General features: G+C 33.5%; 1 protein-coding gene across 1 annotated transcript; it reads left to right on the forward strand.

Annotated features, from left to right (window-relative positions):
- The first annotated feature begins 4444 nt into the window (after window positions 1-4444).
- On the forward strand, window positions 4445-12077 carry LOC143550351 (vacuolar protein sorting-associated protein 52 A-like). Its single transcript, XM_077041014.1, has 20 exons — window positions 4445-4491; window positions 4585-4679; window positions 4805-4862; window positions 5780-5875; window positions 6002-6103; window positions 6201-6284; window positions 6428-6508; window positions 6694-6837; window positions 6927-7018; window positions 9253-9334; window positions 9416-9598; window positions 9686-9801; window positions 9946-10004; window positions 10095-10195; window positions 10687-10737; window positions 10813-10992; window positions 11075-11209; window positions 11297-11371; window positions 11522-11579; window positions 11672-12077. The coding sequence occupies exons 1-20, from the start codon at window positions 4465-4467 to the stop codon at window positions 11971-11973; spliced, it is 2121 nt and encodes a 706-aa protein (XP_076897129.1). The 5' UTR covers window positions 4445-4464; the 3' UTR covers window positions 11974-12077.
- The last annotated feature ends 1579 nt before the right edge of the window (window positions 12078-13656 follow it).

A 13656-nucleotide genomic window follows, 5' to 3' on the forward strand; every position in this document is an offset into this window, starting at 1 on the left:
TTATCTATTAAGTACATTTGCAGCTGGTTATATTACATGTATGCAACAATTATCTATCATACGCATATGTAATTCGTTATATTACATTTATAAAGTGCTTGTCTATTAAATGAATATGTGGTCTGATATATGTAATTACATATATGCAGCACTTGTTTATTATGTACATGTGCTGTCTGTTGTATTACATATATGCATCACTTATCTATTGCATGCATATGAAGTCTGTTGTATTACATATATGCAACACTTTTTTGTTACTTTACATATATAATTTGATTGAAATACATATATTTAACACTTTCTATTACATATATATGTAGTCTATTGCATTGCATATATGCAACAATTATAATTGATGCATAACTTAGCTATTAAGTACATATACAGTCATTGATGTTACATATATGCAACAATTATCAACTATATGCATATGTATAAGGGTGTGCAACCTGCGAAACCAGGCCAGATCAAGCCCTATAATTTACAATAGGGTCAGTTCAGGTCCTAAGATACGGGCATGGGTAGGGTTTTGCGGGTCTGGATACTTTCACTTTACATAAACCGGGTAAGACACGCGAGGCTCGAACCGATCAGACTTAGATATTTAACATAAGTTTTGGTCTCAGGTCTTATAGATACCACTAAAGGGGTAAGGACTGGGTTACTCTTTGGGTCTGAACCGTTTCCACATCTCTATGTGCAGGATATAGGTCTAACCCTTGAACCCAATTTACGGTTCCGATTTAGAGGAGCTGCTACTAGAAAGCATGTACGGTTCCGGTTCTACGTTTCATCACTGATCAGTCTGGTCCGAATTTGAGACTGTGGAACAAGGCATACTCGTGAAACCATGAAGCAGGTTATGCTTTGCATGGTTTGGAGGGGTGTAGTGGGGTTAGCAGGACAAGGAAGCACGCCACAGGTATGTAGGTATTCTAGGATTATGTGCAGTAGTTTACATTAGTTATTACAAACTGTATGTTTTAGTTTAATGAAATACAAACAATTACACACATTATTAATAATAATCTAATCTAAATCAGTTTAAAAGCGTACTACTTAAAAAATGCAGGATTCCACAATACCAATATTCATAAGAAGTTAGTAGAACCAGTTTAACTAAAAGCCTACAATATAACATTGAACTCTCAAGTAAGATTAATGAAATCTCTTAATTGTTCTTAATCAAATTTGTATTGAAATGCTTTAATTTGCTTTAAGTGATTGTGTGGATAGTAACACACGTGAGTTGACTCGGCAACTTTAACTGTTGTATTACATGTATACAGTGTTTGTCTATTAAATGCATATGTGGTCTGCTGTTATACACATATGAAGCACTTGTACATTACCTACATATATAGCCTGTTGTATTACACGTATGCAACAGTTATCTCTTACGTATATGCAACACTAATATATTTTGTGCATATATAGTTATTGTATTGCATTTGTGTAACATATATCTATTAAATGCATATGAAGTCTGTTGTATTACATCCATGTAATGCTATTGTATGTCATACTAAGTATTGACCAAACTAGATGGCTTTAATCTTAACATTGCACTACATCAGTATTACATATATGTATTGCAACACAAATGCATATATGTAATAATGCATTGTAAGTAGTATTGCATATATGTAATGCATAAGGATTACATATATGCAATACGTTAGTATATTATGCATGTAAAAGTTATATGGATATTTTATGCTAATCATAGTAAAACTGAAACTTATTGTAAAATATGTTATGCAGGAAAGATATATTCGCATTTGGATATGGAAACATGGGCATTTGTTTTGGAAAGTGCGCTTCAAGACAAGAATTGTATGGCAACGTCATCGAATGTTGGGCTGCAATATTTAAATAACAAGAAAATCATAGAGGCCCGGGATCACATCATTGTTTACTCCACTACACGAGGGAACCTGCAATTAAAAATCAAGTGCGATGTACCCAAAATGCTTTTTTTTAATTTCATTGATAGTAAAGAGTTGTTATGTTATCGATTGTGTGGATGTGCTTAAAAACATGATAGTTATTGGTATAATATGAAAATTTTTGCATATTGCTTGTGAGATCACGATGTGTTTATGTGGTATGAAAGTGAATATGAATATTACAGCAAAGTATCAATTGTTGTTTCAAACATGCAGTTGAATGTTATAGTTTAAACCCGCAGTCATACGCACAGAGGCACATATGTTATCTATTTTAAGAATTTATGATGTTTTAACATGCGTAATACAAACATATAAGATTGAATGTAATACAAAATTTATGGGTCGACCGGTTTTTTAAACGGGTTCGGTGGGACGGGCAGCTAGTTTTCACTAGCATAAGCATTTTCACTTAGTAATAGAATCCTCTGTTTTTATTGGTGGAAACTACAACATGGTAAAACCCGTGGTAACTGCAACATGGTCAAACCCATGAAATTACAACATGGTCAAACCTGTAGAATTGTCCAAACTGTAAAAGGTTTTTGACCATAATATATTTATACTTAAACTAATTTATCAGTTCTTCACCTTTATTAATTCAGCAAAAGCATCCCTCATACAATTCTCTTTTAGAAAGCAAACCTTTTATTTGTGTATATATAAACCATGTAGACTCAGACATTGCATACTGCAGCTTATGATTTCAATTTTAATACCAATATGAAGTCTTCAACTACTAATTCACATCTATAGTACTGTACATACTACATACATGAGAGCTGAGACCGCATATTCAATTATATGGAAATAATTGCACACACATGATCATAATTAAAAATATATTTTCAAAAAAGGTTTATTTATATGAATGACACATGAAGAAAACCAATCATAATTCATACACTGGATTATTAGAAGGATTACATGATGATATAATGAAGATAAAAGACGGATTACGTATGAACATGAAGAAAACTGATAATACATGAACTTAAATTACACAATAGTTCGATAAGATGATTTTGATGAGCTTCAGTTACACATATGACAGAGCTGCAAATAACCAACCTGCAAATACAAAATTTATAATGACCAACATGAAAAAGACAAAATCATATCAAATTACAACTTTTTTTATTTTGTAAACTGGGCCAGCGGATTTCATTGGTCTAACCCTGTGACATACCCCCGAACCGAACTATTTCCCAATTGAACATGAAATACATAATCGTAACCGTATATGTTTCCAGATATCGGTATCGACATATGAACTCGGTTGGACTAACCGGTCAAGCAAATTAGGCATTTTCATCAAGTAGAAACTGTTTCTAAACCTAAATTACGTGATTATGGATTTATAGTGTTAGTTTTGTTTGTAGACTTTAAGAAGAAGCAACACCTAATCAATTTAACAGTGAAACGGTTGTAAATCAGTAACAAAAATACGAATCAGCAAGGAAGATAGCAATCGAATTATAAATACCTTCAATTGCCATGTTAAATGATTGAAATCCTGTTGGATTGAGATCTTCAATAGAAATCTGGATGTAACAACGCACGATTAGGGAATCGATCTTTAATAATTAGGGTTCATAATCATCGAACCTGATGTATTTTACAATCTATTTGTTGAAACCATCACACATTTCGTAGTAACGCCAATGTTTTTGTTTCTGATAATGTTAACTTGACATTTGGGTTTAGTTCTGAAGCATGACAAATACATGTGTTTTGCCGGCTGAATAAATGTTGTTTAAATATGTAAAATTTTTGTATCATATACTATACGAAGTATCACTAGCTGTTTACTAATTTGTGTTTTGGGTTGATTGTATGTAGAGGTATTAACCTAGCTAATACCAAAATAATTCGTGCTACCTCGTTTATTTGTAAATAAATATACAATTTCCGGAGAGTTTGTGTAGTATGGTGTTGTAACTTTAGCTTAATTGGTGTTTTCTGCTTTGTGTGTAGCAAGCTCCGCATCAGTTGTTGTACATTAACTTTTGCATCCGCCGCTCCTGCTCCTTCAGTTGTCAATTGATTTCGATTAGGGCTCAAAGTTTCCGGATCTTCTCTCTCTGTGTGTCTCCTCCTAAACGCCAACGATAAGGTTACTAGTATTATTAATTAGGTTAAATTTATTATACTCATCCAGATTCCATTTCATTTGAGTTTATTGCTTCCGATCTGAATTGGCCAACGGAGAAATGGCTATTAATAATCATTTCATGTTCTGAATTACTACTAGGAGATGATATGATCTAACCTCATTCTATGGTGTCTTTCATTACATTACATTACATCTTCATCATCATAATGTGATTCATATTAATGTCACCAACTAGTTTTAGTTAGGCATCAGTGCGAGATCCCATCAAATTGAATGATAAACTGATCGACCTACCAGTCTATTCTTTTGGTGCTTTCTACTCTCTAACCCTAACTTACTTCTGCTCTGCTTCTAATCACATACAGCCAGTTAGTAATTCTGGTATTGGCTTCATATATGGCAGAGATAGCAACAGATGAACTGGTAAACACTTTTACTCTATTCTTTATTTTTTATTGAAAACATTTGTTTGGCTTAACTCTTTTATCTATATGTGACATGTGCGTGGATTGTCAGCGTAAATCTCAAGGGGAAATCATGGATGCCACTAAATCTGTTTTTAATTTGGGCTCTGTTGTTGGTGATTTAACTATTGAAGAAGATGCAGGCAGGTACACTTCTTTACCTTTCCACTTTCAAGTTTTCTACTTATTGATTGATTTTCATTTTTAAATGTGTTTATATGCAATGAAGTTTTGATTTTCAGCTTTCTGAATCAATGATTGGTTTGTTTCAGCAATGATATATCATTGGAAGGACTACAGCAGGAGCTTGAAGAGTGCAAAGCCGACGAGGTACCTTTACTTATATAGATGCTTCTTTCGTTGCTTATATTATTATTTCATTTTTATTAAATGTATATTGTTTCCATGCACACTTCTTTATATATCTTCAAACCTATCCTGCCAAAAAGACCACGGACGGACGAACATAAACGGAGCATGTTCGTGTTCATTCCTTTTAACTTTAACGGAACAAACAATCGGACACGAACAATTAAACGAATGGAGTTTTCTTGTTTGTGTTCGTTCTTAACAACATAAACGAACGATACACGACACGAACGAACATAACTAGACACATATGAGCAAACACAGCTGAGCTAAACCAATTAGAAGTAGATGTGAAAAACAATGTGTTGGGCCTAAAAAGTTGTTAAAGCTAGATTAAATTGTAATGCCTCTAAAAAACCTAAATGCATATATTTACAAACATAAACGAACAAACTTAAACAATGTAAAATAACGAACATAAATGAATGTAAACGAACAAGCATAAACAAATTTAAATAGCCCACGTAAAGGAACAAACATAAACAAATTTAAATGAACCAATGTAAAGGAACAAACATAAACGAATTTAACTGAACGAACGTAAACACACGAACATAAATGAACGACCGAGACATGTGTTCATGTTCGTTCGTCTAATTTAATGAACACGAAGTTTCTGTTCATGTTTGTTTGTGTATTTAATAAACGAACTTCCCGCCATATGTTTCACGAACTGTTCACTGAACGTTTGGTTCGTTTACTGGCCTAGTTCTGATATGATCATACCAGTTTATTTGAAAATTGGTGTTTATAAGTGTTATCATTTCTTGTGTGATGATAATCATGTTTTTATGTAGTTCATTTATAATGGCAACTGAAATTGTATTTTGGCACGTATATATTCTTTTATAATGAGGTTGTTACTTGTTTGTACTTAGGTTGTTGCAAACATATTATCCAAAGGTGTGAAACTGCGGGAGTATACTAAAGGAGTTGAAAACAATTTACGCCAAGTAGAATTGGACTCAATTCAGGCAGGTGGCCTAGCATTGTGCTTGTTTTACTACATTGATCACATATATACATATGTGTGTGTGTTAATATATTCTTTTTTATGTTTGCATTTATACTAACCTAACTTCTTATCTTTTTATAAACAGGAATACATAACAGAGAGTGATAATCTAGTGTCACTGCATGATCAAATCCGTGATTGTGACATCATTCTTTCACAAATGGAAACTCTACTTGGTGGATTTCAGGTAATTGATTATGTTTTAGACAAAACTGCATTGCATTATTAAAATTATGATACTTTTATATTACATTTTTCAAATTGTTTCATTTTTATTGTGGTAGGTTGAAATTGGTTCAATTAGTTCAGACATAAAAATTCTTCAAGAGAAATCTTTAGATATGGGACTGAAGCTAAAAAATCGCAAGGTATTGTTTTTTAATTTCTATATTGCATACTTATCATTCTTTTATAGTGATCATACTTTTATATTGCTACTTTGGCTGTCATATATTAATATAAAAGTTCTCTCTAGTCCACTATGATTTACAGTATTTGCCATATTTCACAGGTTGCAGAATCAAAATTAGCTAAATTTGTTGAAGAAATAATTGTACCACCAAGGATGATAGACATAATTGTTGATGGAGAGGTAGTTAGTTTTGAGCTTCTTTTTTATTATTGTTGCTTCTGTGACAACATTTTGTCTTTTTGTTGAAAAGCAAGAAATCCAATGTACTGCAATGTGTTGAGAGATTCTGCGACATTTCATTTGTATATTTGTAACAAACATACTGCAGTGCATTATATATATTTGATTTTTAATTTTTATTTTAGGTAAATGATGAATACCTGAGGACTCTTGAGATTCTGAGTAAGAAGCTGAAGTTTGTGGAAGTAGATCCGATGGTTAAAACTTCAAATGCTCTAAAAGATGTTCAGCCTGAATTAGAAAGACTTAGACAAAAAGCAATTTCAAAGGTAAAGTAAACTGATTGGCCTGCTTCATCTTTTGTTGGTTGCACTGCTTTACTTCTCTTTGTTTATTGTATAATCTTTCCAACTTTCAGGTTTTTGAATTCATGATCCAGAAGCTTTATGCATTGAGGAAACCTAAAACAAATATTCAGATTCTTCAGCAGAGCATCCTGTTAAAATACAAGTCAGTTATCTCTCTTAACTGTGTTCAGTATGGTATTTTCAGTAGTTATGGTATCTAGCGTATATGATTCTACGTATAGGTGGCTATCATGACCCATTGTTAGAAAAATGGATTAATTTGGGGAAAGCTAAATTGGATATGGTTCATTTGGGTCACCTTAATTTAGTCAACGGGTCAAAATCATATTAAAATAGTCAAATGGGTGAAATTGGGTTACCTCAAAGTATTCAGCAGGTCAAAATGGGTAACTATTACAAAATTTCTTAACATAAAGAAAGGTCCAAACGGGTTGTCTTTACCTACATTCCACCACCCACTGCCACGATACTCCACTGCCTGATGCCCCTGTCGCCGCTACTTCACCCTGTTGTTGCTGCCACCTGCACACTCACCACTACTATCTTCACCACCAACCACCACAATCAATGTGGGCGGGGTGGTGTGGGTACTTTTTACTTTCTTTTTTTAAACTATTTGTTTTAACCTAGGGTTGGGGTGGAGTGGGTACTTTGCTTCTAAAACGAGTCATTTTAACCCCAGGGGGGTGGGTTCATGTTTTCAAAACGACTAAATTTAAACCGTTAGGTGGGGTGGAACCTTTTGTTGTAAAACGACTCTTTTTATCCCAGGGTGGGGTGGGTATATTTTAATTATTTTTTCTAATAAAAGACTCATTTTAACCTGGGGGTGGGTGAGTACTTTTATTTATAAGGACTCATTTTAACCTGGGGGTTGGGGTTGCGGTGTGGCGGGGTGTGCTCTGATGCGTTTTGATTCAAAAACCCATTGCGTGATGTGCACGCACCACGTATGTGAGGCCTTTGTTATAAAAAAAAGGTACTAAATATATATTTATAGATAATATTTGAACTTAGGCCTGTAAACGAACCGAACGTTCAGTGAACTATTTGTGAACCGTTCGGCGGGAAGTTCGTTTATGTTCGTTTATTTAATAAACGAACGAACATGAACAAAAAATTTTGTGTTCGTTTAATTAAATTAACAAACATGAACACATGTTCCGTTCGTTCATTTATGTTCATGAACGTTCGTTTATGTCTGTTTATTTATGTTCGTTTATTATTAATAGAAAATAATTAAATATTATCTTGATAGGTCATATGCTTAAAGGTTTTATATTTGTTAGTTTGTGTTCGTTTAAGTGTTTTCATTCAAGTTCGTTTATGTTTGTTTTTGTTCATTTACATTTGTTCAAATATGTTCCTTTATCTTTGTTTAGTTATGCTCGTTTAGATTTTAAACAAACGAACACAAATGTCCCTTATTAAATAAACGAAAATGAACATAAATATTTGTTCGATTAAGTGTCCATGTTCTTTTAAAGTTAAATGAACAAATACGAGGATACCCTTGTTCGTGTTCATTCGATTCGTTTACAAGCTTTCATTGTTCACATTCATGAATACATCGGTGTCACTCTCTAGGCTCTGTCGATTTTATTTGTGTTCGTGAACCGTTCGTGAACACATTAATTTTCTTAAATGAACAAACACGAACATAAAATCTCATTTGGTAAGTGTTCGTGAACCATTCATGAACACATTATTTTCTTAATGAACGAACATGAACAAGGCCTTGTTCGTGTTCGTTCGGTTCGTTTACAGCCCTATTTGAACTTGCTAACTTTTAAATTTTAATCACTAAAATGTAAGAGATTAAAATAAGTAAATAAATAAAAGGCTAAAGTACCACCGAAGAAATTTTTTATGTATATACAAAATCAGTCCTTAACTCTGTGTACAAGAAGTTTATGCATAATGTGCAAGTAATCTATGCATAAACTTAGTTTAACTCAGAATTCACACATCGTACAGTATGCGATTTACAGTGCATCATCGAGCATCATGGAATCGTAGCGCATCGGTCCACCTGATGCGATCTCATCGGCGCATCGTGCATTAAATGCTCGTGATGCGCACGCTTTAAAACCAAGATTTTAACCTGATTCGATATTGGCCAAACCCATTTTGATCCCTACCAAATTGTTACTTTTTCAAAACGGCCTGCATTGACCCGTATTCATTTTTGCTTAGAGCCCGTTTTGTTACGATCTCATTTTGCTTATAACTCATTCTGGTCTGAACCCGCCCGACTCGTCCAGTTTGCTTGGCCTATATCTACTAATAGTATTTCAGTTATGTGTGTGTATAGGATATCTTGTAATGATGCTATTATTTAGATTAATCATATTATTGGGCCTATTACTCATGCAGGTATGCTATTTCCTTTCTCAAAGAGCACGGGAAGGAGATTTATAATGAAGTTCGGGCAGCATATACCGATACCATGAACAAGGTAGACTAGTTATATCACTCTTAAGGCCTTGATTATTATTTTATTTATGTACTGTTAGTTAATATTTTTTCTATTATTCAGGTCTTAAGCGCTCATTTTCGTGCTTATATTCAAGCATTAGAGAAACTACAACTAGATATAGCGGGCCCCACTGATCTAATAGGTGTTGACACTAGAAGCACTAGCCTTTTTTTAAGAGGAAGAGAGCCATTGAAAAACCGGTCTGCTATCTTTGCTCTCGGTGATAAAATAAACATTCTCAAGGTCTTTTATAAGTAAATTTAATTATTTCTGTTTGTTTTTCTCACCACCTGGCATTTCAATTATTTTATTTTGTTACTACTGGTTCAGGAAATTGATGAGCCTTCATTAATCCCGCATATTGCTGAAGCAAGCTCAAAAAAATATCCTTATGAAGTTTTGTTCAGAAGCTTGCATAAGTTGCTTATGGATACCGCCACATCAGAGTACTATATATTTGTTTCTTTAGCTCTCTCTCTCTCTCTTTCTCTCTCTCTCTCTCTCTCTCTCACACACACACATTGGCGCGCACAAACAATGGTGTGTTTTGAACCCAGAATATGCATTTTGACTTTTATAATGTTTTGCAGATATGTCTTCTGTGGTGATTTCTTTGGAGAAGAGACTGTATTTTATGAAATATTTTCAGGTATTGAAGAGATTTCTTAAACGCATGTGTTAATGTTCAATAGTATATATATTCAGCAGTAACATTTATTTAATTTTGATTTTTTGTTAGGGCCATTTGCTGTAATGGATGAGCACTTTGGTACAGTTCTTCCAAATTCCTTTGATGCAATAGGTATTATGCTTATGATCTGCATCACCCATCAACACCAGGTAACAAATCAAGTTTATAACAATAGTTATAATAATGATAACAAGTAAGAGTTAATTACACGGATGATCCCTGTGGTATACTCATATTACAAGTTTGGTTCTTACTTTGAGAAGTTGCACCCGAATAGTTTGAAAGTGTAACACTTTGGTCCCTAAATGGATGGGCATTAGTTTTTTCAGTTAAGTTTATGTGAAATGAATAAAATGCCCTTGAATTCTATAATTTTTTATTTGTATACCCATATTTTGTTAGTAAGGCCATTTTGGTCATCTCAATTTAACTTAACTGGAAAAACTAGCGCTCATCTGTTTTAGGGACCATAGGTGTTACACTTTCAAACTATTCGGGACCATAGTTGCAACTTCTCAAAGTAAGAACCAAACTTGTAATATGGGTATAACACAGGGACCATCTGTGAAACTAAATTTAATTATTAAAATAACAACACTTTTTTTTATGTATAATGCATCATTCTTTTCACTCTTTTCAGCTCATAATGTCCAGGCGTCGGATTCCATGTCTTGATTCATACCTAGACAAGGTAACGTCTTTTGTATAATAATGTTTTAATTTTTGTTTATATTACTGTAATTTACATACATATGATTGTGGTTAGGTGAATATATCATTGTGGCCACGCTTCAAGATGGTATTTGATATGCACATACACAGTCTGCGCAACGCGAATGTGAAAACACTGTGGGAAGATGATGTGCACCCGCATTATGTCATGAGGCGTTATGCTGAGTTTACAGCTTCACTTATTCAACTTAATGTTGACTATGGGGACGGGCAGGTTTGACTTATAACTCACGTGTTTAATGAATTTATTATGAAACCGAGAGGCGTTGACTTCTAACCTTTTGTTTTCTTCACAGCTTGATCTGAACATGGAAAGACTGAAAATGGCCATTGATGACTTGCTAATTAAGCTTGCTAAAATGTTCACAAAACCGAAACTGCAGACAGTTTTTCTTATTAATAACTATGACATGACAATTGCAGTTTTAAAGGTAAGTTCCTTGTTTTTTGCGCAATATATAGTTGTGTGTGTTATATTAATGGTAGACGAATTAGCTTTAATGCAATTTCATTTATAGGAAACGGGCCCAGAAGGTGGCAAAATTCAGGCCCATTTTGAAGAGCTTCTGAAGAATTATACAGCTATTTATGTGGTGAGTTTAACTACATAATACCCTTTAATAATTACCTTTTTAGGAATGGAATCGTTTTGACTTTGACCCGTTACCAAACGGGCCCGGACCACTCATTGTGCAACCACTAGTTACTTGGGCAGTTAAATAGCACTTTCTTGCTTCTCACAGGAAGAATTGCTGTTGGAACATTTCAGCAGTCTGATCAAGTTTGTCAAAACCCGAGCCTGTGAGTTCATGAATATTCATCACATTTTGTGTGTGTTATTGATTATGTCGGTCAAAATAAGTCAAAGACTAAGGCTGACTTTTTGAATGCAGCTGAGGACCCAAATTCCGGATCTGACAAACCGATTACTGTGGCAGAAGTTGAACCGCTAGTTAAAGATTTTGGAAGTAGGTGGAAGGCGGCAATAGAATTAATGCACAGCGATGTAATCACTTCATTTAGCAACTTTTTATGTGGAATGGAGATATTAAAAGCCTCCTTGACGCAACTTTTACTTTACTATACGCGACTCTCAGATTGCATGAAAAAGATTGCTGGTGGGTCCGCCCTAAACAAGGATCTCGTTCCCATATCGTCTATTATGTATGAAATCAGAAAGTTCAGGACATTTTAGAAGATCACAAACTCGAGTTGTTTGTTCATACAACCTTTTCACTTTTAAACTGTGCTGTAAGAATATCGTTTCTTTGCAATGATTCTTAATACGATTGTTATAACATTTGTTAACGTGAGAGGTTTGACCGTATGAGTAACTAGTCGTGTCACTGTCATGGATCGGATCGGATCGGCCATGATCTTGCATACGATCTAATAAATGGAATTGATCTCACCATGTATTCAACTAATCTAAATTTTATAAACAGCTTTTAACACAAACTTTTGTAATTAATTACATAGTAAGAAGTGAACATAACTTGATCCTTTTTTGCAGGATACATTACAAGGTGAATGAATTTTCACATTTCTAAGGCATTTCTAAAGTTGTCGTGCTTTTAAGCTTAGTTTTAAAATGCGCGCATCAAGAGTGCACAATGTCAAATACTTCGTTTTGCGTTTTAATTTTGACTTTCAATCGTCAACTTTTTTGAACATGTCTCTATTTCCATACTCAAAAGCTTGTTTTCTTATGGGGTTTCTACTTTCTAGGGATTCTTTTAAAGTACATGTTCCCAGTTAGTTTCTGATTAAAATAATTTCAATTTTGACTCTTTGGTCAAGTTTCTTGAATACCCAATGTTGTTTCCATTCAATGTGGACTTAAACAACCAAAAACCAGGGATTCTAAGGACTTATTTTTGTTTCAATCTGAAAAATTAAGATTCTACTCTAGTCAAGTGTTAATTTGCTACATCATTATTTTGGTGTTATTGTAAAAGACTTTACTCTTTCATATTTTTCCCCAATTCATTTTCTTAGGCATCTTTAATATGTTAGATATATCAAGAACTATTTTGAACATGCTAAGTTAAGTAAAGAAACATGTATGCCTACTTATATTCAATATCAGTTGTTATAGATGTTCATATAAGATATATCTGATAAGGTCGTTATAAACTTCTTAAAACTTCAAAAAAGATATGAGTTATGAAAACTGCATTAATAAGTATGGTTGAAGAAGTCGCCAGGCGCTGTCAGGTCGAGGAGTACTCGGGGATTACTTGTCGAGTACTAGGTGCAATTTTTACAACCATGATTAAAAGAACCTTATGCTTTGATATAACATTTATGCAGATGTTCCTTTATGTAGTTTTAAGGTTCTGCAGGTTGGGTAATCGATCAAAACAGACCCATTCGTAAATCATTTGGTTGCTTTGATTATAGATGGTGTTTGGATGTGCGGTTTACAAGTGTTTATTTTATTTTTTATTTTGTGTATAATTTGTGTCTTCTGAGATTATAGGGTCATTACCATATATCCAAATTGTTACATGTATACCATAGAATTCTCCTTGTTTTATTATATCTAAGGATGGAGGGAGTGGTTAATTTATTTAAAGTACCATATAATATAAAAATTAAAGTTTACAAATGACAAGCAATATTAAATAAGAATGATAATGATAGAATAAAATACATGATTATATTGAAGGAGAATTAACTTCACAATACAATCAAGAGAATTTTCACAATCTTGACAATTCTTCTTACAATAATATGGGTATCTAAGGATTTGGAATATTGGGATGTTGAAAATATAATTTTTTTATTTTATTTTTTATTTTTTTACGAACAAGGCTTCATACATTAGGGATTAAAAAGGATTTTTTGAAAAGGAAAATTTTTTTTTTTGAAAGAA

The sequence above is a fragment of the Bidens hawaiensis genome, unplaced genomic scaffold (assembly GCF_021521415.1).
Source record: "Bidens hawaiensis isolate Kalapana, Puna unplaced genomic scaffold, B.hawaiensis_p1.1 tig00016014_1, whole genome shotgun sequence".
Lineage (NCBI taxonomy): Eukaryota > Viridiplantae > Streptophyta > Magnoliopsida > Asterales > Asteraceae > Bidens > Bidens hawaiensis.

Coding starts and splice junctions, on each gene's coding strand:
- LOC143550351 (XM_077041014.1), top strand. CDS start 4,465: ATGGCAGAGATAGCAACAGATGAACTG. Junction 10,005..10,094: donor ATTTTATGAAATATTTTCAG/GTATTGAAGAGA, acceptor ATTTTTTGTTAG/GGCCATTTGCTGTAATGGAT. Junction 11,372..11,521: donor ATTATACAGCTATTTATGTG/GTGAGTTTAACT, acceptor TGCTTCTCACAG/GAAGAATTGCTGTTGGAACA.